The sequence below is a fragment of the Rhodotorula toruloides genome, assembly GCF_000320785.1.
Source record: "Rhodotorula toruloides NP11 unplaced genomic scaffold Scaffold1, whole genome shotgun sequence".
NCBI lineage: Eukaryota > Fungi > Basidiomycota > Microbotryomycetes > Sporidiobolales > Sporidiobolaceae > Rhodotorula > Rhodotorula toruloides.
The window spans coordinates 694,688-719,607 of NW_015622961.1; the positions used below are offsets into that span (position 1 = coordinate 694,688).

Here is a 24,920-nt window from a genome sequence, read left to right on the forward strand (position 1 = left end):
GAGAAAGTGGGACGCAGGAGGAAGAAGGGCACACGCGGGCACCTCAGCGGAAAAGGCTCAGGTCGGAAACACCGCGGACCCGGGTCAGCCGCACGGACCAAGCTGGAGGAGAGGAGTCCTGGTCAGGGCGAGGATGGAGGGGGAGTGGGTCGACGCGCATTGCTCTGGTATCCAGGATTGCCGACGAGGCGCCTGTGTTTCCTCCACCTAGCAGCCATCGTAACAAGGATCCCCTCTCAACACAAAGGGCGCTGCCATCGAGGAGCCGAGAGCGTAGAGGCGAGTCGCGAGGAGAGCGAACGAGACGTCGGCGGCACGCGCGGGTGTGCGAGGTGCTCGAGCAGCTGGTTCGCGTCAGCAGCCGCAGCATCGAAGTACTTCCAGAGCATTCAGTCAGCCGGGAGGGAAGCGAAGTGAGCGGTCCTCGGAAGAGGTCGTGCTCGCTGCTTGACCAGGCCACCGTCCGCACACTTCCGCCAAACGAGCTCCGCGATGCTCTCCTCGGTCCGCACCGCACTGCGCCGCGCAGCCAGCCCCCAGCAGGTCCGCCTCGCGTCGACAGAGTCGGCCGCTCAGAAGGCCCAGCAGGCGGCGTCGAGCGCGCAGGCAACGGCTCAGCAGGCGCTTGCGGGCGTCTCCAAGTCGGCTGGAAACCTCCTCGGATGTGAGTCGGCTTGGTCAGATCACCCGCAGAGGCCGTGTGAGGGTTGTTGCGCCTGCCGAGTGACGAGCGACTGCCTCCGCGATGGTTTGGGAGGGCGTGAAGCAAGGAGCTGACTGGCTTGCTTGTACTCGCATTCGATGCACAGCCTACAAGGAGCCCGTACTGTACAACGTGCGTCCCCCCGCTTGCGCTGTTGCCGCCTCCCTCCTCGACTCTCGCTGACCCTTCCGATCCTCTCGCACCACATCGCAATCCCCATCGCCTGGCTCATTACGACGCTTCCGCTCTGCTCTCGATGCCTCCCGATCATACGGTGCACAGGCCGCGGTCGCACGGGAGTTTGCCAAGCAGGTCTACGTTGCCGAGCAGCTCGCCCCTCCCTCGTTCGCCCAGTTCTCCTACACCTGTGCGTCGAATCCTCTCTTCCAAAGACCTGTTCACTCTGACTGACAGGTTGCCCTCCGCATACTCGATTTGCCTACCGCCCCCGACTCAACGTCCTCCCCCTCTCTTGCTGCCTCGCCTTCATTCGCGCTTGTCCTTCTCCTCTCGCTACGCTCAACAGTCCGCCACTTCTTCCAGCAAGCGCCCAGCCCGTCGTTCTGGAAGGAGCTCTACAAGAGCGGCGAGTACAAGCGCTGGTTGCTGTACGGCCTCGAGGCGTACGGCATCTTCAAGCTCGGCGAGATGATTGGCAGGAGGCACATGGTCGGATACAAGCTGGAGGACCCTCACACCGCCAAGTTGACGTAAGCGGACGGGCGGATGTCTGTCGGGGTTTAGAGGTGGCAGCGGGGTTGGAGGGGCTGTTCTTTTCTCTCGCAATAAAACGCGGACGAGTGCGTCGCTGTCTGTTTGTTCACTTCACGAGACGGCAGGAAGAACGATGACGACGAGATGGGAAGCGAGAGTGTCCATTTCTAACTTGCGAGGGGTATCGACGAGGATGAGTGACAGGCGACAAGACGCTACGCCGCAAGCTGCTTGAGCTCGTCGAGCGAATGGACTACGCCGCTCTTCTTGATCTCGAGGCCCTTGACGCCCTCCAGCCCCTCGCCAGCATACGACACGAGCGGGCTCAACTCGACCTCGACGCCGTCCGCAACCTTCGCGCCAGCGTTCTCGAGCCACCGCCTCTGCTCCTGCAGCAAATCACGCCTCGACGTCTCGGGGTCGTCGCTGCCCGTCCCAGGCGCGTTCTTGAGCGGCGAAAACTCCGATTTGCGCTCGACCTCGAGGAGCGCGAACGATTTGGTGAACGGGAAGACGTCGAACACGAATTGTTCGAGCTTCATGCCATTCGGCTTCGAGGGCTTGACCGTCTCGCCCGAGGCGAGGTCGATGTGCGGGACTTTCTTGCGCGCGATGTGGTAAGGCATCTGCTTCTCGTCAAAGTGCGACACCTCCTCGAGGAACTGGCGCGAGTAGAAGTGGTTGGCGATGTTGGCGGCGCGGAAAGCGAGGTCGTCTGATCCAGAGGCGTCCTTGCGCTCCGCCATCTCTTGCGAGATCTCCGAGTATTCGACGACAGCAAACTTGCCCGCCTTGAGCGCGACGACGCCGACCGACTCGGTCGGGACAGTCTTCTTGACGACCTTGGCGCCGCAGTCGGCATTCCGCGAGATGCAGTAGCCGAGGAAGACGGGGTCGGCGACGCGAACGAGGCAATTGTCGACACCGTAGGCATGGATGAACTCGACGCCGCGCTGGCGGAGGTCTTCGAGAATTGTGGGCGCGGAGAGCGAGGGAGAGACAGGGTTGCGGAGAGCGGCGTAGACACCGCCGTTGCCGTCGGGTGCGACAGCGACGACGCCGGGCTTGTCGAGGAAGATCTTCCCGTCGTCCGTCAGGCAAGGGAGGACGCCTGCAGGTGCGACAACTGTGAGTGACGTGCTGGATTTAGGAAGCAAGAGAACGCACCCTGCTCGAAGAAGACGACGTTCTCCTTTGCCAAACCGAAGAACCCGTTCGCGGCGAAGAACTCCTCCGTCGGCTTCCTCGTCGGTCCGCTCGTCATGACGTACCAGGGCACCGGTTTGTCGGCGCCCGCGACAGTCTGCAATCGCTTGATCCGCTCAGCCTGGAGCTGGAACAGGCTTTTGTGGCTCGGCAGGCCAATGTCGTAGCATCCCTTCGGCGCCGACGAGCCGAGACGCGTACCCTGTCCTCCAGCCATCAACAGGACGGCGACCTTTCCCTCTCGAACCGCCTTCAAGCCAACCTCGTTCCATTGAGCCGCCTGCTTCTCGTTCCCGATAACGCTACCCGACTGGTCCGCGGGAGGAGGCGTGATCTCGTCGTGCGTCGACGCTGCCGCAGCCTTCTCCGCCTCGAGGGAAGAAGCGTGGATCGAGTTGATGCGTGCGGGGTCTAGGGAGAGGAGTTGGCGGTAGAAGGTCGACTGTTCCTCGGCCGACAGCTTGTCCCAGAAGGTGAAGACATGACCCTGGCCTGCCTTCTCGTAGCGACTGCGAAGAGCCTGGACGTCGGCGGTGGAAGGAGCGGACATTGCGGTGGTGGGCGGGGTCGGGAGGAGTGAGGCGGTGAAGGGGAGGTGGTGAAGTCTGCGAGGACACGGACAGCCGGGTCAGTCACGGCCTGTGTGGGCTTAAAAGCCTGCTGAAACACTGCGCAGCCGGCTGCACGGCCCACGAAGGAGTACGAACGGAGAGAGGAGCGGGTCGAGCGAGGGAGGGGTTGAGCGAACAAGACGAACGCACCGCTGGTGATGGACAGGTAGCAGGAGACTTTCGGGTTCTTGTGCAGCTGTAGAGCCTCGTACGGGTTCAAAGCAAGGTCAAGCAAGGTGGTGGTCGAGGGAACCCCGCTCCACCTCCTCGCGGACCTCCCGACGAGCGTTGGACCGCTTCTTCGCGCTTGTTCCGCGTTCTTTCCTCGGTTGAGACGCGCATTGCTGTCCTGTCGACCTGCCAACACGACCGTCCAGCTTCGACCGACTTCCCTCGCTCTCCCTCACGCTTTCTCGAATCTCATCACTCTCGAGGTCCCGACGCGACAAACTCGCTCGTCTCGTCTTCCTTCGCCAGGATGCCTTCATCACAGTCATCGTCATCTTCGTCCAGCTCGGCTTCGACCACCGTGACGTCGCCGGAACCGTCGCCCATTCAAGGGAAGCAAGAAGTGCTCGACCTCTCGCTCGATTCGGATGTCGAGATCAAGGCTGAAGACGACGACGGCGTCTCGTGCTTCTCCGACACCAAGCACGAGGACGCGGTGGAACCGGAGGACGAGGCAGACCAGACCATGGAGGGAAGGGAGCAGGAGGAGCGGGCGGAGAGTGTAGACGCGGTCGGCCCGGCAGATGCGAAGATACGGCTGCCAAGACAGACCAAGAAAGAGGAGGAGGAGCAGAAGCTGTTTGATGTTTTGGTGGAGGAAGAGAAGGTGAGTGCGATCGTCATCTCAGCCCGACATTGTTGACGGCATCTCGGCTCGCAGACCTTCAGGCGAATCAAGCGTCCCTGGCTCAAGACGCACCCCAACCTCAATATTCTGGACGAAACTACGTGGGAAGGCTGCGCTCAGCTGCACCCGACAGGACCAGGCTTGGACACCTTGCGGGCGCACGGTGGCTTCGACCGCTGGCAGATTGGAGGCTACCGAGTTAGGACTCTGCAGTACCCGTCTGAAGGTGTACGTACCCGCTCTTGTTGTCAGCGACGTGAATGCGGACCCGCCTGACAGCCGATTGCAGAGTCGTTGCCAGTCGAGCCTGCGGATCGCGACGCGCGCCGACCTCAATGTTGCAACACGAAGACCGGGTCTTCCGTGGGTCTGGACGACCGGCCCTGACATGTGGAACCATCGCGATGACTACGACAACCGACACGCCGCTTTCGTTCAGCTAACACCGCGCAAGAGGGGCCACCTTCAGTGGACCATGTTCGGCGACTACAACATCATTTGGGCAGGCTATTTGGAGGACGGCGAGTTCGCCAGGCTCCCTCCGGCGAAGCAGCGACGAACAGTCGAGCTCCTGCTCAGATACACCCGCGACAAGGTCGCTTTCGCTCGGTTCATCTTTCGCAACTGTTTCGTCGAGCGCGAAAACGGGACGGCCGTCAATGTACAAGCGGCGAACAAGGAAGAACAAGAAGAGCGGGTGTGGAAGGCTTTGATGGACAACGACGGCAGTCTTTCGGTGTGTTCGACGGAGCCTTCTGCGGTCCCGGCTGACCAGTCTGCGCGTGCAGCTCGTCTGGACCATGATGGTCTATCACGGCATCAACGAGCAAGAGTTCGAGGAATGCGAAAGTCGGCCAAAGCCCATCCCCGGCGCGAAGAAGAAGGAGGGCAAGGCGAAGGGCACCGCCGGGAAGAAGCAAAGGGTCAAGAAGGCGAGGAAGACAGGAGTGCAAAAGAAGGCGGATTCGGGGGAGACAGCACGGTCAAGGAAACGCTCTCAAGCACCTACACCTGATGTTAAGCCGAAGCGCAGACGCGTCGGCGCGCAGTAAGGAAGGGATGGCGGTGCGAGATGTATTGACAACAAGCATGACTTCGGAACAATGCGACTGCGTGGATAGAAAGTGGAAAGGTGTGAGAGGGCGAAGACTGTCTAGATCCTGCGCCAGCGAGAGTCCCTCCGGGTTGCGAGACCGATTTCCGAGTCTTTGGGTTTCCAGCTGCCTTTTGGTAAAGTGTTGCTGAGCTGCGAGGTTACGGAGCGTCAACGCGGCCAGTCTGCCACAGACGAGACGCCACGCACCATGAAGCGCTGACCCTCACGGAAGAAGTCCGCGTCGAATGTCTCGGCGTCCCAGACCGTGAGCTGGGCCGTCCGCTTGACGCTCTTCGTCCCCTCGCGAGCGTCAGAAATGCGCAATACGCGGAAGCAGCGGACTTGACGAGGCGGGTACTTGTCCTGCGTGAGCGAGGCGAGTGAGCCGGAGTGTCAGCTGTCAGAGCGAGACGGTAAGACGCACCGCGAGCTCCTTCTGCAAGTCCTCGACGGCACGGTAGCGCGACGCCTGTGCGTTCTCCTGTGCGAGGGCGAAGCAGGCTTGCACTTGTTGCGCAGTAAGCTTGCGGATGATGGCCTGCTTGTTCGGCGCCGATTCGAGGCGGTCGAGGATCTCGTCGGGCTCCTCGTCTGCGATGCGGGGAGTCAGCGTCGCGGTGCAGAGGGCAGGGAGGAAGTCTGCTCACTGAGGGAAGCGGAAGTCGGCGCTGCGTCGTACCGTCCGACTGCTTCGCGGAGCAGCTCGACGAGCTCGTCTTCCTCGACACCGGCCTTCTCAAGCTCATCGGTCATCTTCGCCTCAATTCGCTTGCGGCCGCGCTCCCACTCCTTCGCTCGTGCCGCTTCCTCCTCTTCGCCCCAGTTCTCGCCTGACCGACCCTTGCGCAGCTCGGTGTAGCCACGGGGGAAAACCCGGTCGACGTAGATGTCGAGCAGGGGAACAAGGCCGCCGGCGGGACTGATGCTGGCGAGACTGGCGATGAACGGCTCCGGGCGGAAGCCAAGTTTGGCGTGCCAGGGAGCGAGCGAGGTCGAATTGCCGGTGATCATAAGCTGCTCGCACAGTCCGTCAGCAGGTTGCTCGTGGCAGACGAGAAAGGCGAAGGAGACTGACGGTAGATCGACCGAGAGCTTGCAGGACGTCCGAACCTTCGTCCTTCGAGCTGTCGAGCTGCACGGTAAGACGTCAGCGATTGAGTTGCGCACGACGGCAGCACAACTCACTTTAGCACCCATGACCGCGATCTTGCTGCCGACGACAATCTTGCCCCTCTCGCATGCACTCTTGAGGGTCCGGTCGACGTTCGTGCGAATGCGGTACCAGCCGTCCGTGAGCTCGAGGCCGACGATGACGAGCGTGTCGGGGTCGGCGCCGCTATCGTCGGACGGTTCGTCCCAGCGGATCTGCGAGACGCAGAGCACCATCGGAAGCGATGCTGGCGAGTCTTGCTCCTGGATCCGCTTGATGGCGGACCGCTCTGCGCGGTTGACTTCGCGTTCGTAGCTGCCCGCGGGGAGCATCAGTATTGGAGTAGAACGAGACGAAGCGGACGCACCGGTAGCGTAGCTGGTTCATCACGCGCTCGAACGACCACCATTCGTCGAGCAAGTCCGGCCTCGACCGGACATAACTCGCCAGCTTCCACAGAACGAGCGACCAATGGTTCTTGACCCATGGCAGCGTCACCAAGTCCTTCTCTTCGGGCATCCGCTCGGCGACCAGCGCCTGCAGGGTCGAAAAGGCATCCGCGACGCCGCGACCGCACGGAAAGGTGTACGAGGCGCCCGACGTCGAGTCCATGTCGAGAACTGCGTCAGGACTACGGTCACAGGGCAAGTCAGCGTAAGAGCGGGAAGCTGAAGGACCACCAACGAACATTCCGATTTCCTGCAGCGCCTCGTAGTAGTGCGTCTGCGGCCGCATGCCAAAGGTCAAGTCGTAGCGTTCGAAGTCGAGAGGTGCTGTAGATGTAGAGATTGTAAGCGACGAGCGAATCACGGAGGACGACTCGAACGCACCTTCAAGGTCAAACACCTTCGCCTTCTCGCGCTTCGCCAGGTCCGCCTCACTCAGCCGGCTCGTCTTCTTGTCGCCCGAGCGCTTCGCGCTCGTATCCATCTTCCTCACGCTCGCCTTTTGCGCCGCCAGCTTGTCCTTCAGTCCCATCGGCGTCAAGCCCTCGGGTCGCTTCCCGTCCTTCCAAGGCGTCTTGAACCCCTTCCCACCCGCTCCCGATCCGGGCGTCGCAGTGCGAGTGTTGGCGAGATGGTGCGGTTTGCGGAGGGGTGTCATGCCGAAGTTGAGGCGACGTTGTTGGGAGAGGAGAGGGTTGGGCGTGGACGAGCTGACGACGGAGGCGGGAGAGACGAGGCGCGATGGGTGAAGGGGCGTGTAAGCGGAATGGGGACGGCGAGCGGGAGTAGCGGTATGCGAGAGAAGCGGGGGGCGGAACGACCCTGGTCGTGATGGCGCGGGATAGACGGCTCCGGGCGCGACGGGAGGTCGTCGCGCCTGTTGCGCGACGGGCACAGGACCAGCAGTGGGCTGAATGGCATCGGAGGATGCCGCGCTGGCGCGTTCGGCAGGAGGAGTCGGCGACTTTGACGAACGCATCGTCTCGCTTGAAGCCGTCTCAGCGTCCTTTTCCGCCGCGCACTCCTTCGCCTGCATTCCGTCCTTCTCACCGCCGTTGATGAGCGGAATGAGGGGCGTCCGCCGCCCCGCCGCAAGACCGCCGTCGTCTGAGGCACTCGACTTGGCACTCGCCTGCCGCACACGCAGAGCCGTCGGCGTGTCCAGCGCCATCGCGGCGCCAGTCCGCTCGACCGGTATCGGCGACGGAGCACGCGAGGCAGGCGGCGGAAGGGCGAAAGTCGGCTGTCCCGCCGTGAAGGATCCGCGACCGCCCGCAGGGGGCGCCTCGAAGACATCTCTCGTCGGTGCGGGGAGTCTTGCCTTCGGCCGCAGAGGCCGCATTACGCGAGTCGGCGCACTTCCCGGCGGCGGTGACGAGCTCGGCGCATCGAGGTGTGCTCGCGCTCGCTGCATCGCTTCTTCGCTCGGCATGTCGATACTGCGGCCTGCGGCGTTCTGAAAGCCGAGGAAAGCCGGGGCGGCGGAGAGAGCCGTCGTACTGGCAGAAGCGAAGGCAGCCGCCGGTGCGGGAGACGAGCTGCCCTGCAGGCGTTGCTGGGCAAGGGCGAAGGCGTCGGCGGAAGGAGCAGCAACGGCAGTCCCACCCGCTGTCGCGAAGCCGCCGAGCGCTTCGAGTGTTGAGCCGATTGATGCTGCAGTGGGTGGTACGGCTGCCGAAGGAAGGGTCGGCTGGTGAAGAGGAAGGGGTCGCGCAAGGGGAGTCTTCGTTCGTGCGACTGGCTGCTGACGGTCGGCCGGGCGAGAGGGCGAGTCTGCTGGGTGATCTTCGGCATCGAGCATGGCCTTCATGCGCTGCATCGCCTGTTCGGAGACCACGAGCGGTTTCCTCGTCGCAAACACGAAGCCGCCTATTCCGCCTGCCAGCGAGTTGACGCTGGCGAAGCCGAAGTCGCTCAATCGCGGCTCGGATGGCTCGGTGAAAGCGGCATCGTGTGCGTCGCCATCGGCGGTCGCGCCATCGAGTCTGTCGGAAGGAGGATGGAGGGCGGAAAAGGCGGAGCTGGGAAAGGTGTCTGGCTGGTCGAAGCCGACATCGGCATCGTCGAAACCGAGCCACATGTCGTCGCCCTCGAATTCTGCATCTTCAACCTCGTCCACGTCCGGCGGCTCCGCCTCGACACCCTCTTCAACGTCCCTGGACCGCTCGACGTCGGGCAGAAGGCCCACTCCCGAATCGTCCGCGCCCTCACTCGCCTCGCCTTTTCCAATGACGCCGTCTGCGAGCTCGCCTGAGCCTCCCTCAGCGTCTCCCTCATCATCCTCGTCCTCGAGCCCCCGTCCCCTCGGGTCCGAACTGGGTAGCATGCGAAAGTCTTCATCGTCCAGCCCCTGCAGCAGCTCGCCATAAGTCTCCTGTGCCCTCAGTGACCCGCTGGCTCGCTTTGCCGGGCTCTGCGCGATGTCCAGCGCGGGCGAGGGTGGCGAGGTTGATGAGAGTCGAGGTCGCTTCCTGCTGGGCGACCCAGAGCTCGCGCGGTCTGGAGACGGCGTCAGCGAGGACAGCGAGGACGACTGTGACCCATGAGCTGGTCCATCAGCCATCCTGAGCGCGGTGAACGGGTGGACGGCGAGTAAACAGCACTCGCGTCCTCGACGCGTGATGTCAAGGTTGACTTCGTCCCAGTCGCTCGCTTGTCTCCTGGTGCATCTGCTTGACTTGCTGTGAGCTTAGCGAGCCGCTCACAGCCGAGTCAACGTTCCGCGCGACCCTCCCGCTCTTCCTCGCGCCCTCTCGAGGTCGTCCCCGTTGTCCAGTCTACGCTAGGCTCTCGCATGAGAGTCTGGGGGCTGCGATGGACTGCTAGGAAGTCATTGAAGCACGTCGGAGACGTCCGGGCTTATGCATGCTCTTCCTGCGCGGAAGTGGGTCGCCTGTCTCCTCCTTGCCTTCCTTTTCCTCCTTCCTCCCAGCCTCTCTCCCTCGAAGACTTTCGGAGGAGCTGCTAAGCGGCGCAACGACGTACCACAATGGTCCACTTCCGCTACTGCTTGTCCGGCGTCGTCCTGCTCGGGTCCACAACCGCCTCGCCCGTCCTCCTCCCTCGTCAAGGCGGAAGGCAGCGGCCTTCCCCCCAACGCTACGGTTCCGCAACGTTCTGACGGCAACGTCACCTACCGGATCGTGCCGACCACGTCGAACGGCTCGTCCTTCCTCGACCCGGTCGTCGTCTCTCACCCTCTCGGCGTCAATGCGACTGGCTGGGACGTTCCGTTCAGCAACGGCTCGGAGCCGTACCCTGGCGCCCACCTAATCCTCGGTGCGTTGCTCCGGAGTGCTCGTGACCCGGACGAGGCTGACGGAGAAGTCCTGCGGGCAATCCCGCCTACAACGGCACAAACGAGAGGCTCGCCTGGCCCGGTCAACCCGCCGGAGGACTGCTCGACCCGAACCCGGACTACGCCGTCAAGTCCAACTTTGACTTCCAGTCGCTCAACCTCGCTTTGAACCAGGAGCTAATCGAACTCGGTGCGCTCACCTCGACTCGGCGATGTGTCAGGTCGCTTTCGCTGACCCTTTGCTCACCCAGACCTCTTCCACAACATGCTCGCGCGCTTCTCGGTTGAAGAGTTCGAGGCGGCCGGCTTGAACGCGGACGACCGCACGCTCATCGAGCACATGGCCGACCAGGAGGTTGGACATGCTATCGCCATCACCAACGTGCGTTGACATCCCACGTCGAATCCCTGCGAGGTTCTGACCCTTCTTCTACTGCAGATGCTCGGCGTTGACCGCGCGGCAAAGCAATGTGGGCAAAATCTCGAGGAATCGCTCGCTCTAGACGAGGGATTGACGCCTGATCCTCACAGGCGTCTACCAGTACCCCTTCAACACCGTCAAGGAGGCTATCCTGTTCTCACAGATTCTGACGCGCTGGGGCGAAGCAGGTGCGCTCGCCTTTCGTCGTTGTCGAAGCCTCTCCTCACTGACGCTGACCTTCTCACCTCAGGGGTTTACGGCTTCCTGAACCAGCTCGACTCGCGTCCGTCGGCTCAGATCCTCCTCCAGTCTATCACGACCGAAGCGCGCCAGCAGATGGTGTTCCGCCAGTTCCAGGTCCGTCCTCTTCCACCGCTTCACCGCGGCGAACTTGGCTGAACACCTCCTCCCGCAGGGCCTTCCCGCCATGCCCGAGTGGTTCGAGACCGGCATTCCTCAGTCCTACGCCTGGACGCTCCTCTCGCCGTACATCCAGAGCTGCCCTCCCAACAACCCTCGCATCGAATTCACCCGCTTCCCGCTCATCAACATTACCAACCAGCCATACGCGCTTGACGGCCAGCCGGGCATCAACTCGAACTACACGCTCACGGAGGGCGCCGGCCGTACCCTCCAGTTCACCTGGGAGCCGCTCAACAAGACGGTCGGCTACGACGGCCTCTACAAGACGCAGTCCGTCGCCGGTGAACCCAAGTTTATGGCGTTCATCAGCCAGCTCAACGTCACCTACGCGCCGCTTCAGAACGTCTCAGACTACTCGGCTTCGGCCGTCGTGCCCAACGGCACCGTCTTCGCCGGCGAAGTCCAAAGCGTCGGCTCCCTTTTCGTCGCGTTGACCGACAGCGACCCCTTCCTTACGCCTTACTCTCTCCCTCTCATTGTGAACCATACTGTCGCGGTCGGGTTGTACCAGCTTTCGTGAACTCGGCTCCTCTCCCGCTTGTTCTCGCACTCACTTCTTGACCTCGACTTAGTCTCTTTGCAACACGGACACTTCGCGCACGAGGAATCGTATTTGTTCCAACAAGAGAGAAGGGGGAGCGGAAGCGCTGGCCGAGTCTACCCACGAGGTTGGCGAAAGAGCAGGACCGTCTAAGCTGTCTGTCGCCAATGCGGGCGCGTGCATAAGCGGCGGTTCCACGTGGCAGTGTCGTAAGAGAAGTGAGTCGCACCACAGTCTGGAGACCGCTTTGCGTCGCCTGACACTTCAAAGCCGGATGAAGTTGCCGATGATCATCGAAGGGATGCTGTACGAATCGCGGCGGATGGTCTGCGAAGCCGGGAGACGAATTCAGCAACCATTCTCACGAACGAGAGAGCGAAGACGCACGAAAGAGAAGCAAGCGTTAACCATCGCGTCCTCTAGGACTTTGGCCTTGTTCGCTCCAGCCTTCTTCCTCTTGCGCGACAAGACAGACTGGTTGACGAGGACGCAGGAGGTGAGGACGGCCTTTTGCGAGGCGTCGAAGGCAATCTGCGCGACTCGGCGTCAACAGGTGCCTCGCGCCGGAAAGGAAGGGAAGTTACCCACGTTCCCGTACTTCTCCCAGTAGTTGACGGCACTCTCCTCTGCCATGAGCTCGTATATGGCGAGCTTCCCGCCCTGGAGATGCTCGATCGGCACGCCGACTGTTCGAGCGAAAGTCAGCATCTTGCGAAGGTGGGCGGAAGGCGATGCGCACCAAGGGCCGCAAATTCCTTGTTGCCCTTGTAGATCTCGCCTGTCCGTCGCCACAGGCATGCGGGGATCCCCATCGAGGAGAAGACGCGGTCATAGTCGAGGAGAAGTCGCTCGAAGGCTTCTTCGATAAAGACGAGGTCGAGGTCGGTCAGGCCGGAAGCGATAGCCTGCGCGGTCCTTCGTTAGCTTGTTGATTAGGGTTCGATAAGCCCATCAACGCACTCGGAAGGTCGGCCGGAACTCGGACAAGGTATGCAGCGTTCTTTGCCGCGAGCTCGCCGACATGCTGTGAGGACAGACGAGTCAGCTTTACCGGTGGCGAGGACAGGGGTCGTAACGCACTTGTCCGCCATCCACTTCATCAAGCGCGTGTAGCCCGCTACATGGTTGTACGGCTTGAGCAAACCCGCCTCGAACTTGGCGTGAATGACGCGCGCAAGACGGTCAGATCGCGAGCCGTCTTTCTGATCCGCAGCCGTGAGGAGGAAGCGTTCGGTCCTGTGGCATTCAGGACGTCAGGATGCGCCTTGAGGTAGGCGGAGCGGGACGCACTTGTTGATCGGACTGCCCGGCACGCTTGGTCCCGTACTCTTGCCCTTCTCCTTGCCTTCTCCCGCGCCCGAGCCTGGAGGCGCTGTCAAACCGGTATCCGTGTTGATGGGAAGCCCGCCTATTTGCCCGTTCTGCGCTGTCGAGGCTTGATCCGCACCGAAGATCGGAGTGTCGTTCAGAGATTGGAGGAACTCGCTAGGAGCGCGAACGATGTCAGCTGACGCCACATACCTTCACGAACCCACGCCGGACGCACCTCAAGCCGAGACCGTGGAATTCGCCGTCGCCGTTCATCGTCATGTCGAGTCCGAGTCCAGCGCCAAGACCGTTGTCGGCCAAGTCGAGCTGGCAACAGAGCGAGTCAGTTACTTTTCGGTGAAGAGGGAGAGAGAACGCTCACCATGGCCGGGTTGAAGTCGGTCGCAAACAGCGAAGGTTGCGCTCCAGCTTGGCTGGTGCTGGCTGCACCGAATCCTCCCTGATTTGCCCCGAACAAGTTGCTAGTCGCCAGCATGTTTGGAAAAGACCCTGCAGCTGCTGCGGCGTTGCTCAGCGCGTCGCCCATGTCCAAGCCGAGCGTGTTGAGCATCGAGTTCCCCTCGACTGCGCTGCGAGAGGGACTGGCGAGTGATGCGATGGGAGGACTCGTCTGTGCGGCGGAGACAGACGCTTGCTGTAAAGGTGCAGTCGACTGGGGAGGATGTGCTGGCGGAGCTGGAGACGCCGATGCTGTTCCGCCCTTCTGACTGGCGTCCAAGCCGGCGATCGGTTCGTCCGTACAGAGGTGGGCGATCTCGCGTTTGATGCAACGCGCACATGGTCGCTCGCCTGAGCACTGCATGTGGCTGCGCCGGCAGAATCGACATGCCGAGTCGACCTTTGACCGCCGCTTCTTCTTCGCAGGCGGACCAGAGGGTGGAGTCGGAGCGGAAGACGTGGACGCTGGGGCGGAGCAGGTCGTTGTGGATGATGGTCGTGGCGCAATGGGTACCGTCGCAGAGGCTGCGGGCATGACGGGAGGATGTGAAGCGAGAGGTGCCATGCTGAGACTGGGCGGTGGTGCGGACATAGCGGCTGGAGAGGCGGATGGCGCTGCGTCAGATCCGGTGAGACAAGAAGGTCAGTCTCATGATCCACAGGCATCCTGGACAGCCTTGTTGGTCGAGAAAGACCCGCTCCTTCTGGGCCCGCGGCACTTGACATGATGCTCGACATTCCTGCACGCTCGTATGACCTCCAGTATCCATCTTTTCCTCGTTCAGCCCGCTGCGAGCGTCTCCCACAGCCCCGCCGGCCCAGTAGACTTCCGCCGCCTTCATCAGTTCGTCGAGAGAGGCGAGGGTACAACCTCCGCGAGGACAGCCTCTGAGGAAGTGCGCACCTGACAGATTCTTCAAGGTAGTCGTACAGACCCAAGGAGCGCTCGAATGATCCTTCTCGCGCCTTGTCGCCGTTGCAAGGTCGCGTGCGTGGGGAAGAGCGGGGCGAGGACGGGGGACGATGGCGACGGGAAGGGCCGGCGTTGGCCTGGCGCGGTGCACAGTAAGTCAGAACGCCTCAGAACGCGCAGCAGAGCATCAAGCGAGCCAAGTCGGGAGGTGGTCGCAACAGATCTCTGGCGCTCGCCTCTTGCCCTCCGGCCATACGCTTGCACAAAGCAACTCCTGCTGCTTCAACCTCCTGGCCGTCCGGGTTTGCTGCTACAGCCTCTGAGATGCGACACCTCATCGGAGCGCCGCACTCTCGAGGTGCTCACAGGACGCTCGCATCTCATCCGCAGCTCCGTTGGGCAACAGCCACTGCTGAAGCGCGACGGGCTCGTTGCTCAAATGCGTTTCAAGCTACTGCGACTCATCTGCTACACAAACCACGGGAGGAGCCGCCGAGGGTGGCGGACTTTGAACGAGGCGAGCGTGCTGGAGGCAGCGCTCGAGGCTACATCGGATGAATCGGGGAGGGACTCAGTCTGACCCGTTTCGACGGAGGATGTGCTGTCCAGTGGAATGGCTGGAGGGTCAAGCGAAGGATTTGTCGGAGCGGCGGGCGAGATGCGAGATGCTGCCTGTCGCTTGGCCTCCTTGCGCCAGCATTCGAGTGGCGCCGTGATTGCGATGAAGAGGATACAGACACCCAGGAGGCCCAGTAAGGTGTACATGATCCCTGCAACTACACGGTACCCTGTATCGTTGGATCCAACATGCCTGCGGTGAGCGGGTCAGAACCGGAGAACGAGCCGGAGCAGTGTCGGAGCGACGAGTGACGTACCAGCACATTTGCTGGTCGTGCGGATACTGGCAGTAGTCTGGGGGAACAGTATACCCGGGCAGCACGGAGTGGGCTGCCTCGCCGCCCGCATCCATCAGTCGGTAGGCATGCAGCTGCCCGTCCAGATCCGTTACGTTCCACGAAATCTCGAATGGGTACCCGGGCTTAGCGCTGTAATTTCCGCCGCTTCCAAGGACCGTCTGCTGGCTGATGTTGGCGGGATAGGGGTACGCGATGATAGCCAGGTTCACGGGAAAGGCCGACGCAACAGCGCGAAGGTCCTTGCTGTCGCACGAGTAATTGGCTGTGCTGAAGCACGTCGGACCAGGCGTGTCGTCCCAGATGGCGAGAGCACCGTTCGCGGAACGCCGGACGAGGGGAATCGCGGAAGCGGCCGAGGCGAGGAGGAGAGACGCAGCGTGGTAGAGCGTGAGGAGCATGGCGAGAAGCTTTGAGACGTGCTCTGCTGGAGAGCGAAGGACGAAAGCAGCGGGTGAATCGAGAACAGAGCAACGTCGTCCGTCGCAAGTACGCTGTGAGTTCGATCAGCGTCGACATCTGACAACTTGCGGTCTGGTCCAATCTTCTTCCCCTTATGCACCTGACAATGTTTGTTGTATGTCCCGGCGAGCTTTCGTACCGAGCAGGCGCGGAGTCTCGGCGCTGACATCGGAGAGAAAGGAGAGCTCTTCGTCCAATCGCCTCTCGACGGCGGGTCTCTCGTCTTGGATGTAACAGGTTACAAGCTAGTCGAACGGGCGAGAGAAAGAGGAGGGCCTGCTAGAACTGCGGAGTTGCCAATGCCGCAAGAGGTTTCCGTCAGGTAAGGGTGAAGGAGGAGGCGACAGATGCCGCATCTCCCGCGTCCTCCTTGCTGGGGCATGGCAGGTCGGCATCTTGTGAAGCTCGCGGGGAGCTGTCGCTGTCAGGAAGCGGGTGCGCGTTCGTCGAGAGGGCCCGAAGTGCGACTCTCTCCTCCTTGCGTTTCTTAACATCTTCCTTGACGATGCTTACGCAGCCCTTCATGCAGTCTAGGCAGGCGCTGAGGATTATGACGCCCACCAGGCTGAGGAGCAAGCCAACGAAGAACTCGAGGAATCGAACCGTTCGAATAAGATGCCGCGAGCTGTGAACACGAGAGGTCAGCCGCGGTCCGTTGCTGGACCTGTTGATATAGCCACACGTACTCGCAAACGACGCCGCCACCCCCATCGTACTCGTTTCCTGGCGCCGTGTAGAGTTCTTGCGAGTGAGCAACCCGTCCGTCGGCATCGACAAGTCGAAGCGCGAAGAACTGGTCTCCAAAGTCAACAGGTTCCCACTTGATGGTCAGAGTATACCCTGACGGCTTGGTGTAGTTGCCCACGGATGCAAGGACTTCCTGCTCAGCGGGATCCGCAGCGAGTGGGAGGCGAACAGCGTCGACGACAAGGGGGTACACAGCGCCTGCCGCGTACCAGGTCCTCTTGTAGCAGACGTAAGAGGAGGTGCTGTAGTAGAGCGGGCCAGGACTCGGGTCCCACACAATGAGCGAGCCGTTGGAGCGAGGAGGATGAGGAGGGCGGCGCGGGAGGGGGAGAGCAGCATGGGCCAAGTGCGTAACCACGGAGTGCAGCCTTACGAGCGGAGCTTGCGAGTGGGAGAGGGAAGAGGCGAAGGAGCAGTCGTGACGGCGACTTGCCCGCTTGCGGTTCTGTCCAGGCGCTTTCCGAGTCCGTCCGCTGTCCGTCCGTCCTTGCTACTGTTCTCTCAATCGTGCACTGTTGCTGGCGGACGTGCTGACGGCAGTACTCCTCGTTTGGCCGCTCGACATCCTGCTTGCGAAGGTCAAGGGCATCTGCTCGCCGTCGCTCTCGCTCTTGGCTTTCAGCTAGGGAAGAAGCCGTCATAGTACAGTCAAAAACTCAGTCTCCTGACGCCGCTAGAACGCCTTCACCGCCCAAACAGTCGCCACGAGCGACCCTCCTCCGTCTGGGTGAGCGGTGCGGTCGACGAGAAGCTCGTTGTAGTGCGGAAGGATTCGCAGTAGGCGCTCTCCTGGTCCGAGGTCGCGACGGGTGGGGCGGGCTGAGGTGCGGGTTGCGAAGCGGGTTGAGCGGGCTGCGAGGGTGCAGCTGGTTTACGGGCGACGCGGTCGAGACGGTTTTGCTTGATGCAAGGGGCACACAAGGCCAGCAGGAAGCAGAATCCCAGAATCGCCATGATGGTGTAGAAGGCCACATCGACGGCCTTGGAGCTGCGGAAGCGAGCCGTCAGCGAATGCGAAGAGAGCGAGCGAACCTTGAGCGTACTGGCAGGACTGCCCCGAATCTGTGCTGCTGGGTTGACTGTTACCCGAAGCAGTGTATGTCGGGTCGGAGTAGACGACCTGGCCTGATGCGTCGCTCAAGCGAAACACGAACAGCTGGTTGCCAAGCTGCGGCACCTTCCAGTCAATGCCAAAGACCTGCCCTGGACTCTTCTTGTAGCTGCCAACGTTGAGGAGAACTGTCTGACTGGTCAGGTTGGAAGGGTAAGGGTAGGAGGCGATGTCGAGGACGAGGGGAAAGGAAGTGCCGACGGCAGCAAGCGACTTCTTGTCGCAGGAGTGGGAGGATGTGCTATAGTACACAGGCCCTGGGTTGCCGTTCCACAGCGCTAGGAGGTTACCGCCGTTGTCGCTGCGTTTCAAGGACGAGAGCGGGTGCGCGAGGGTCTGAGGGAGGGCGAGGAGGAAGGCGGCGAGCGGAGCAAGCATGGGGAGCATCGTTTAGCGAGTCACAGCTGGGCGCGGACGGGTAGCACAGATGCTGAGCGGCGTGAGCAGGGAAAGAGCGGTGTACGTCTGCGAGAGGGCGAGTCCTGGGGAGGCTGGCAAAGTACGGCGTGTGTCCGCTTCTGCGCGCTGTGAGTCCTGGCACGGTCCGCTGGGTGTCGAGAGTGTGTGACTCAAGCCGCCGTCTGCATGTGTCGCTGTGAAGTGGCAAGGAGGCAGAAGGAAGCGGCGGCGAAGAGCAAAAGGTAGGAGAGCGAGCGAGCGGAAAGCCAGCGCCTCGAATGGCGGTCGTTCTCCTTGCAACCTTCACAGTACATTCCCAATGACCTGAGTGTGACTCCAAGCCTCTACAATTGTTGCAGAGCGATTTCAACCGTACCCTTCTCTTGCGAGAGTGAGCAGGGGGAAGTGCGATGAGGATTGGTCGAGGAACGCGCACTGACTGCTTCGTCCAGCTCACACAGGCAGACATGGACGCGCAGAGGCTGTACCAGGTGTTCACGGCGTCCTTCGAGCCAGGTGCGTCCACCAGTACACGTCCTGCGGTCCGCCCGAACGAGCTCACCTTCGCGTTCTCCTCCCCACCTCGAACAGACCCAAACGTTCGCATTGCCGCAGAACTCGAGCTCAAGAAGGTGCGCATGCGCTCACGTCTGGCTGTGGACTCCGGCTGACACGTGACTCCACAGCTCGAGCCGGTCGAGGGCCTCCTCCCTACGCTCCTCCAGCTCGTCTCCCCTTCCTCCTCCTCTTCGCCCGTCGTTCGCCTCGCCGCAGCCATCTACTTCAAGAACCGCATCCGCTCGAGCTGGCGATCTCCTCTCGAGCCCTCTCCCTTCGCTTCTCCCGCAGCCGTCGCCGCCGCCCAAAAGGCTTCGACCTTCGTTGCCATCCCCGCTTCCGACCGACAAAGCGTCAAGTCCAGTCTCATTCCCTTGTATGCGGCGCTCGCGGCGGATCCCTCGAGCTCGAAGGTGAAGGAGCAGGTTGGCGAAGCGCTAAGCAAGGTCATCGAGTGCGACTTTCCGACGGAATGGCCGGGACTCGTTGACGAGGTGAAGACGATGCTGGCAGGGAACGAGGGGCAGGTTGAGGCGGGCTTGCGGGCGGCGATGGAGGTGTTCAACTGCTTGCGGTGCGTTTCCTGCCCGTGATTGGGTCTCGCGAGCAAGTTGAGAGGGGACTGACTGTCACGCTGCGCACAGATACGCTCACAAGGATGAGACGGGCGAGACTCTTCCCCAGCTCACGACACACCTCCTTCCCCTCCTTCTCCCGATCGGCCAGAAGGTCCTCGCCTCTTCTCCCTCCGAAGCCGCCGCCTTCACGACGCAAGGCACCCTCCTGCGCCTCGTCCTCAAGTCTTACAAGAACAGCATCATCCACACCCTCACGCCCGCTCACCAGGCACACGACTCGCTCATCCCCTGGGGCACGCTCCTGCTCTCCGTCGTTGCGCACCCGATCAACGCCACGCTGCTCCCGGAGGATGAGGACGCGCGGGAGAAGCACCCCTGGGCAAAGAGCAAGAAGTGGGCATGCTGGTCGCTCAACAAGCTCTTCACGCGTTACGGCAGCCCGACGCAGCTTCCGAAGAACATGGTCGAGCAGTACGGGCAGTTTGCGAATCGCTTCGTCGAGCAGTTTGCGCCCGAAATCATGAAGACGTATCTCGCTGTGGTGGAGAAGATGGTGGCGCAGAACGAGTGGTTCCCGAGGAAGGGCAAGTTCCACGTCTTGTGCTTCTTCGAGGAGTGGTGCGTTTGCCCTTTCTGCTTTCCCCCCTCTTTTCCACTGACCCTCCTTGCGCACAGCATCAACCCGAAGTCGACGTTCGCCCTCCTCAAGCCTCACATCCCTTCTCTGATCGAACACTTTATCTTCCCTCTCGTCTGCCTCTCCGAGGAGGAGATCGAGCTCTTCTCGGACGACCCCACCGAGTTCTCCCGGCAATTCTTCGGCGGTGCGTGCGACGTCTCCCTCCGTTTGGCTCGCGGCTGACCCGCACCCCTCGCAGACTTTATCGCCGACTCTTACGCTTCTCCCACCGCTTCCGCTCTCGCCTTCCTCGCCGCCCTCACCGAGACTCGCGCCAAGACCACTCTTCTCCCGCTTCTCCAGTTCATCCAGTCGGTCGTCGACAAGTGCGTACACGCCCTCGCGCCTCATGTTCCGTCTATCTGACAAGGTTCAATCAGGTACCCCGCCGAGACCACGCCCCGACAAAAAGACGGCGCGCTTCGCATGCTCGCTGCTCTTGCGCCCACTGCCGTCAAGAGCGTGCGTCCGCCAATCTGCTGCTCAACGCTTCGGCACATTCGCTGACCTCGCATGGGGTGACCGCAGAAAAAGCTCGCCCCTCTCCTCGAATCCTTCTTCCTCCAGCACGTCGTTCCCGAGTTCAAGTCCCCGCACGGCCTCTTGCGATACCGCGCCTGCGACGTCGTCGAGAAGTTCGAGAGCGTCGACATGACCTGGGCTGCGCAAGACGTACGTTCCCTCCCTCCTCCTACCGCCGACTAATGCTGACAGTTCAGCTTTGCAGGCCCTCGAGAACACGCTCAACCTCCTCATGAATTGCATCACCGACACCGACTTGCCCGTCCGGATCCAGGCTGCGATCGCGCTGCCTGAACTCGTGCGGTACGAGCGGATCCGCGAGAAGATGCTGCCGAACCTGGGACGGATCTTGCAGGGTGCGTACCGTTCGTGAGCGCGGCTGTTGCGTAGGCTGACGACCACACATCTGCAGAGCTCCTCAAGCTGTCGTCGGAAGTCGACCTCGACAGCCTGACGAACACGACTCGCTCGATGGTTACGGAGTTCTCGGACGAGGTTGTTCCGTTCGCTGTCGAGCTTTCGCATTCGCTCGTGAGTGCCACGCTCCCTCACTGAGGTCGGACGTACAAGCTGACGGAATCATCTCCCAGGTCGAGTCGTACCGGCGCCTGCTGCAGGAGACGCTCGAGACGCGCGACAAGGACCCGTCTGGCGTCGACACTTACGACGACGAAAAGACGATGGTCATGATGAACATTCTCAAGACGATCGAGCAGCTCGTCTCGTCGGCGCGGGAGAAGAAGGAGCTCGTCGCCGAGATCGAGAAGGCCGTCGTCCCGCTCATCGAGGCGACCATCCGACACTCGGTCGTCGAGCTGTACGACGAGGCGTACGAGATCCTCGACTCGCTCACGTTCTTCCAGCAAGCGATCTCGCCGCCCATGTGGGCCTGCTTTGATGCGACGTGCGCCGCGCTCAAGAAGGACGCGGGCGACTACCTCCACGAGACGTTCGGCTTCATCGACAACTGCATCAACTACGGCGTCGACATACTCTCGACCAACACCGAGTACCGCCGCGCCGTCATCGAGCTCTTCGACACGTGCATGACCAGCCGCGCGCTTGGCGCAGAGGATCGTGTCATCGCGTGCAAGCTTGCCGAGGCGCTTCTCCTCCGCCTGCGAGGGCAGGTCGACGAGGTGAGCACTGGTCCGGTCCCTTGGTTGCGTTGCGTTGTGCTGACCTGTGGCGACCTTCGCAGGCCCTTCCGCCTGTCATCGAGCGTTGCATGTGGTTCGTGCTGAAGGACGACGAGGACGAAGACTTTGTCGTCACCAAGACGCTCTTCATGCACGCGCTCGAGCTCGTCATCCTCGCCATCTCGTACAACCCGCAGCTCACGATCGCCGTCCTCGACCGCCACGACTGGACCCAGCAGTTCTTCGCGCACTGGTTCAAGAATCTGTCCAAGTACTCGCGCGTGCACGACAAGAAGATCATCCTGTGGGCGATCTGCGCGCTGTTCGACTGGCTCAACGGGCCGGGCGCGGGTTCGCCTTTGACTGGCAATGTCGGCCAGCTCGTCGCGGGTGCCCTCGAGGTGTTTAAGACGTACCCGAATGCGCTGGCAGAGCGCAAGATGGCCGAAGCGGCGCGGGATCTCGAGGAGGAAGAGGTCGACGACGACATGTCGGACGACGAGGACCTCGACTTGGGCGAGGATGACGGAGACTGTGCGTCGACTTCCTCTCCTGCGTTGAGAGATAGCGCAGACTGACTCTCGTTCGTCTGCAGTTGACGATGCCGACGTTCGCGACCGGACAACCGACTACCTTGACCAGCTTGCTCAATCCGAGGTAGGTCTGACGAGCTTCGCTTACGCGATCCGAGCGAGCACTGACTTGGAGTTTTTGCAGGCCAACCGCCTTGCTCGAGGAGGCGCGTTCGACGACGGAGACTCGGCATGGAGCGACGAAATCCTGTGGGCATCGCCGCTCGACCAGTTCGACTCGTACCAGCGCTTCTCGGGCTTGCTTGCCAGTGAGTGGGCCTCATGGACCCGAGTCCTGGCGACTGTACAGGGACTGCACTGACCCGAATCTCCTTGCAGACTTGCAGACGGCCAACCCTTCGCTCTACCAGTCCTCGCTGTCGGCTCTCGACGCGTCGCAGCAGGGAGTGCTTGCCGACATCGCCTCGAAGGCTTCCGAGGGAGGAGATGCAGTTGTTGCTGCCAAGGCGTACGCGGAGTTGCAGGCGGAGGAGGGAGGTGCGGCTTAATCTGGCCAGCACGGGCAGTTGGATTCGCAGGGACCGTATATACGCTTTCTCGCAATACGCATGCATACCCTAATTACGCCTACAGCGGTTGTGACACAGAGTTATCCGACGACCTCGCCCTTCGCTCGAAGACGAGAGGCGGTGCTTGTTTGGTGACGGTCCACACGCTCATCTGTTCGACGCGCTCTCTGACTGCTCGAATGCTCGCAAGGGAGGCATAACAAATGGCCTCACCAGCACCGCGCCCGCCAGAGCGGCGTCGCGTCCTCGGTTCATCCACCTCCTCGACTTCATCGCCGACAGCCTCCCTCCCTGCCGCTCGCCCCATACGAGCGCGTGTCGACCTGAGCAATGTGACGACGTCCCCTTCAACAGCCCACTGGACCCCCTCACAACCCGTACGAGCGCGAGTGCAGCTTGACGGTCGGGGTGGGGTGGTCGCCAGCGCCCCCGCCACTCCAGGCGGTTCATGTTCGCCATTCGCGCGAGGGGTCGGGAATGGAGGTCAGGGCTTGGCGGGCAGCGTGCGGGCGACGCTGAGCCCGCAGGTGACGGGCGCACGTGGGACGAGTCCAGTGCGCTCGCGTTCGCCCGACCTCAATGCTGCGAGAACCCTGCAGGCGCGAGTACCCACAACGACAACGCCCAGAGCGACACCTACAGCCAGACTTGCACCCGCCGAAACACCTCTCCTGCGCGGCCAGAGCGACCCCTTCCCCAAAGTCTCGAGTCCTTCGCAGAACAGCACGCCCACACCGATCTCTTACCTCCCTTCCTCCGTCTCTGTGCGACGACTGCACTCTCCCACACTCCGCTCGTCACCTTCGACCGTCGGCCGCGCCAGCAATGCCAGTAGTAGCGCCGAATCATCCGCCTCCGTCCCTCCTCTTTCAACGTCGCCCGGCAGCTGCGCTTCCTCGCCCCTCACATCGCCCGTTCTGCGAGGGCACTCGTACGACGGCTCGACGTTCGGGGCGACGCTTTCGCCTCCGCCAGAAGCGTACTATGACGGATCGGTCGGGCGGAAAGCGGGATCTGCGGTGAGGAAGATGAGCGGGATGAGCAGCGCATCGTCCGCTTCGTCCGCCGACAGCGGTCTGCTGCCACCCGTTTCCGTCTCGGGCGATGAGCGGTTTCCTTTTCCGTCTCTGTCGCCAACCTATTCCAGCCCAATACACTCTCCACCGCTCAAGTCGCCTTCGGTGAAATCCGTTCCCAGCCATGCAACGCCGACAAGCGGCATTTCTCGCTCACCCGCTATCTCGTCTTCACGCACGATTAAAGCCTCGCTCTCAGCTTCGACCTCGCGACCCCCAGTCGCAGCCTCGAACCCTTCGAACCGGCACCGACACGCCCGCTCGCAGTCTACGACCTCCACCTCGTCCCGCTCATCAGCCCTCTCGTCACACTCGTACGACAACCACCCGAGTCAAGCTGCGACTTGGTCGCATGCGCAGTCACCCGTCGCATCTCCTTCGCTTCCATCCGCACGACCACCGCTTGCGGCAATCGAATGGTCCACCAGCCCGACCCCAGGACCCGCATCACCGCCGGCTGCACCGCGACCCCGGCTTCGGACCTCGAGCGGGAGCGAGGGAGCGATCTCTTGGTCGACTGGCTTCGTCGAGCGGGAGATGGACGACCAGGAGAAGGAGGCCAAGGTCGAGCGCAGGGTGAGTCCCCTCGCACTGCTTGCATATATTTCTCCGCTGACGTCGTGATATCGCAGATTGCCGACCTGGAGATCCGGAACGCCTCCCTCCTCAGCATCAACACTTCGCTCGAACGGCTCAAGGTCAAGCACACAAACGAGATTCGCGAGCTGCGGCGCAAGTTGCGCGAGTCGATAGGCGGCGCGGGTCTCGCTGCCTTGCGGGCGCAGGCGACGAAGCTCGTCGAGACGGAGGATGGTGGCGGCGAGCACCTGGACGACTCGGACGACGAAGCAGATTCGGATGGCGAGCGCGAGGATGAGCCGACGTGGCAGGAGCTGCTCGACGGCGACCCGACGTTCTCTGCGCTCGCTGGCACGGTCGAAGCGTTGATTGCGCGGGCCAAGCGGGCGGTCGAGTACGAGCCGGCTGGCGCCGACGTCGGCGGTGGGCGGGTGCTGAGCACCGTTGAGATGGAGGATCGGCTTAGGATGGAGGATGGCGGCGGAGCGGAGGACGAGGAGGAGCAGAGCAGCGGGATGGGGACGTCGCCCGAGTTGTCGAGGGCGTCCACCCCGGCAACCTCGCCCGCCTCGTCTTCCGCTGCGGTCAGCAGTGCTGAGAAAGGACTGGGTATCCGTGGCTGGCAGCGGCATCCACGTTGAGGCAGTCAACTTCGCCCTTGTACGAATTTCCTGTCGTTGTCGCTCGTTGTTGTACTCGCCATCGTACCGCGCTCGTTCCCGCAATCCTATCCTGCATCGTTGCATCTCTCACTGTAGTCTACGCTGCCGTCGGCTCGCCAGCAGCTCCGCTCGAGTCGAGTGAGACCGCGTGGATCGCTCCCTTTGTTCGGTTTCCCCTTTCACCTCCGCTTCTTGCTCCTGCCCGTCATTCTGCCCACGTACAGGACTCGAATCGGGTCTCTTCTGC

The 24,920-nt window shown here is 62.1% G+C and overlaps 10 protein-coding genes across 10 annotated transcripts; 5 read left to right on the forward strand and 5 right to left on the reverse strand.

Annotated features, from left to right (window-relative positions):
- Nucleotides 1-492: 492 nt before the first annotated feature.
- Nucleotides 493-1,417, forward strand: RHTO_00286 (F-type H+-transporting ATPase subunit g; the record flags this gene model as incomplete). The annotated part of the gene is made up of 4 exons (XM_016413970.1): nucleotides 493-664; nucleotides 810-835; nucleotides 986-1,070; nucleotides 1,230-1,417. The coding sequence occupies 4 exons, from the start codon at nucleotides 493-495 to the stop codon at nucleotides 1,415-1,417; spliced, it is 471 nt and encodes a 156-aa protein (XP_016276977.1).
- A 215-nt stretch (nucleotides 1,418-1,632) lies between these two features.
- RHTO_00287 (UDP-N-acetylglucosamine pyrophosphorylase) lies at nucleotides 1,633-3,173 on the reverse strand (the record flags this gene model as incomplete). Its single annotated transcript, XM_016413971.1, has 2 exons — nucleotides 1,633-2,528; nucleotides 2,585-3,173. 2 exons carry the CDS (start codon nucleotides 3,171-3,173, stop codon nucleotides 1,633-1,635), a joined length of 1,485 nt encoding a protein of 494 aa, XP_016276978.1.
- Nucleotides 3,174-3,712: 539 nt separating this feature from the next.
- On the forward strand, nucleotides 3,713-5,142 carry RHTO_00288 (uncharacterized protein; the record flags this gene model as incomplete). Its single annotated transcript, XM_016413972.1, has 4 exons — nucleotides 3,713-4,069; nucleotides 4,124-4,318; nucleotides 4,380-4,826; nucleotides 4,879-5,142. The coding sequence occupies 4 exons, from the start codon at nucleotides 3,713-3,715 to the stop codon at nucleotides 5,140-5,142; spliced, it is 1,263 nt and encodes a 420-aa protein (XP_016276979.1).
- Nucleotides 5,143-5,243: 101 nt separating this feature from the next.
- Nucleotides 5,244-9,345, reverse strand: RHTO_00289 (breast cancer 2 susceptibility protein; the record flags this gene model as incomplete). Its single annotated transcript, XM_016413973.1, has 9 exons — nucleotides 5,244-5,336; nucleotides 5,394-5,549; nucleotides 5,611-5,777; nucleotides 5,834-6,200; nucleotides 6,262-6,318; nucleotides 6,372-6,651; nucleotides 6,704-6,967; nucleotides 7,025-7,109; nucleotides 7,167-9,345. 9 exons carry the CDS (start codon nucleotides 9,343-9,345, stop codon nucleotides 5,244-5,246), a joined length of 3,648 nt encoding a protein of 1,215 aa, XP_016276980.1.
- A 298-nt stretch (nucleotides 9,346-9,643) lies between these two features.
- Nucleotides 9,644-11,444, forward strand: RHTO_00290 (protein rds1; the record flags this gene model as incomplete). Its single annotated transcript, XM_016413974.1, has 7 exons — nucleotides 9,644-10,061; nucleotides 10,178-10,270; nucleotides 10,332-10,462; nucleotides 10,520-10,550; nucleotides 10,612-10,689; nucleotides 10,752-10,858; nucleotides 10,917-11,444. 7 exons carry the CDS (start codon nucleotides 9,644-9,646, stop codon nucleotides 11,442-11,444), a joined length of 1,386 nt encoding a protein of 461 aa, XP_016276981.1.
- Nucleotides 11,445-11,729: 285 nt separating this feature from the next.
- On the reverse strand, nucleotides 11,730-13,824 carry RHTO_00291 (Zn(2)-C6 fungal-type transcription factor; the record flags this gene model as incomplete). Its single annotated transcript, XM_016413975.1, has 9 exons — nucleotides 11,730-11,792; nucleotides 11,853-11,996; nucleotides 12,054-12,151; nucleotides 12,205-12,370; nucleotides 12,426-12,489; nucleotides 12,546-12,701; nucleotides 12,756-12,950; nucleotides 13,012-13,100; nucleotides 13,156-13,824. 9 exons carry the CDS (start codon nucleotides 13,822-13,824, stop codon nucleotides 11,730-11,732), a joined length of 1,644 nt encoding a protein of 547 aa, XP_016276982.1.
- Nucleotides 13,825-14,613: 789 nt separating this feature from the next.
- Nucleotides 14,614-15,460, reverse strand: RHTO_00292 (uncharacterized protein; the record flags this gene model as incomplete). The annotated part of the gene is made up of 2 exons (XM_016413976.1): nucleotides 14,614-14,956; nucleotides 15,021-15,460. The coding sequence occupies 2 exons, from the start codon at nucleotides 15,458-15,460 to the stop codon at nucleotides 14,614-14,616; spliced, it is 783 nt and encodes a 260-aa protein (XP_016276983.1).
- A 1,492-nt stretch (nucleotides 15,461-16,952) lies between these two features.
- On the reverse strand, nucleotides 16,953-17,766 carry RHTO_00293 (uncharacterized protein; the record flags this gene model as incomplete). Its single annotated transcript, XM_016413977.1, has 2 exons — nucleotides 16,953-17,256; nucleotides 17,312-17,766. The coding sequence occupies 2 exons, from the start codon at nucleotides 17,764-17,766 to the stop codon at nucleotides 16,953-16,955; spliced, it is 759 nt and encodes a 252-aa protein (XP_016276984.1).
- A 479-nt stretch (nucleotides 17,767-18,245) lies between these two features.
- On the forward strand, nucleotides 18,246-22,335 carry RHTO_00294 (nonsense-mediated mRNA decay protein (Nmd5); the record flags this gene model as incomplete). Its single annotated transcript, XM_016413978.1, has 15 exons — nucleotides 18,246-18,294; nucleotides 18,370-18,410; nucleotides 18,465-18,910; nucleotides 18,981-19,532; nucleotides 19,590-19,738; nucleotides 19,793-19,919; nucleotides 19,974-20,055; nucleotides 20,122-20,265; nucleotides 20,321-20,471; nucleotides 20,528-20,646; nucleotides 20,706-21,254; nucleotides 21,317-21,788; nucleotides 21,850-21,911; nucleotides 21,972-22,095; nucleotides 22,166-22,335. 15 exons carry the CDS (start codon nucleotides 18,246-18,248, stop codon nucleotides 22,333-22,335), a joined length of 3,237 nt encoding a protein of 1,078 aa, XP_016276985.1.
- Nucleotides 22,336-22,559: 224 nt separating this feature from the next.
- On the forward strand, nucleotides 22,560-24,652 carry RHTO_00295 (uncharacterized protein; the record flags this gene model as incomplete). Its single annotated transcript, XM_016413979.1, has 2 exons — nucleotides 22,560-24,008; nucleotides 24,065-24,652. 2 exons carry the CDS (start codon nucleotides 22,560-22,562, stop codon nucleotides 24,650-24,652), a joined length of 2,037 nt encoding a protein of 678 aa, XP_016276986.1.
- Nucleotides 24,653-24,920: the final 268 nt, after the last annotated feature.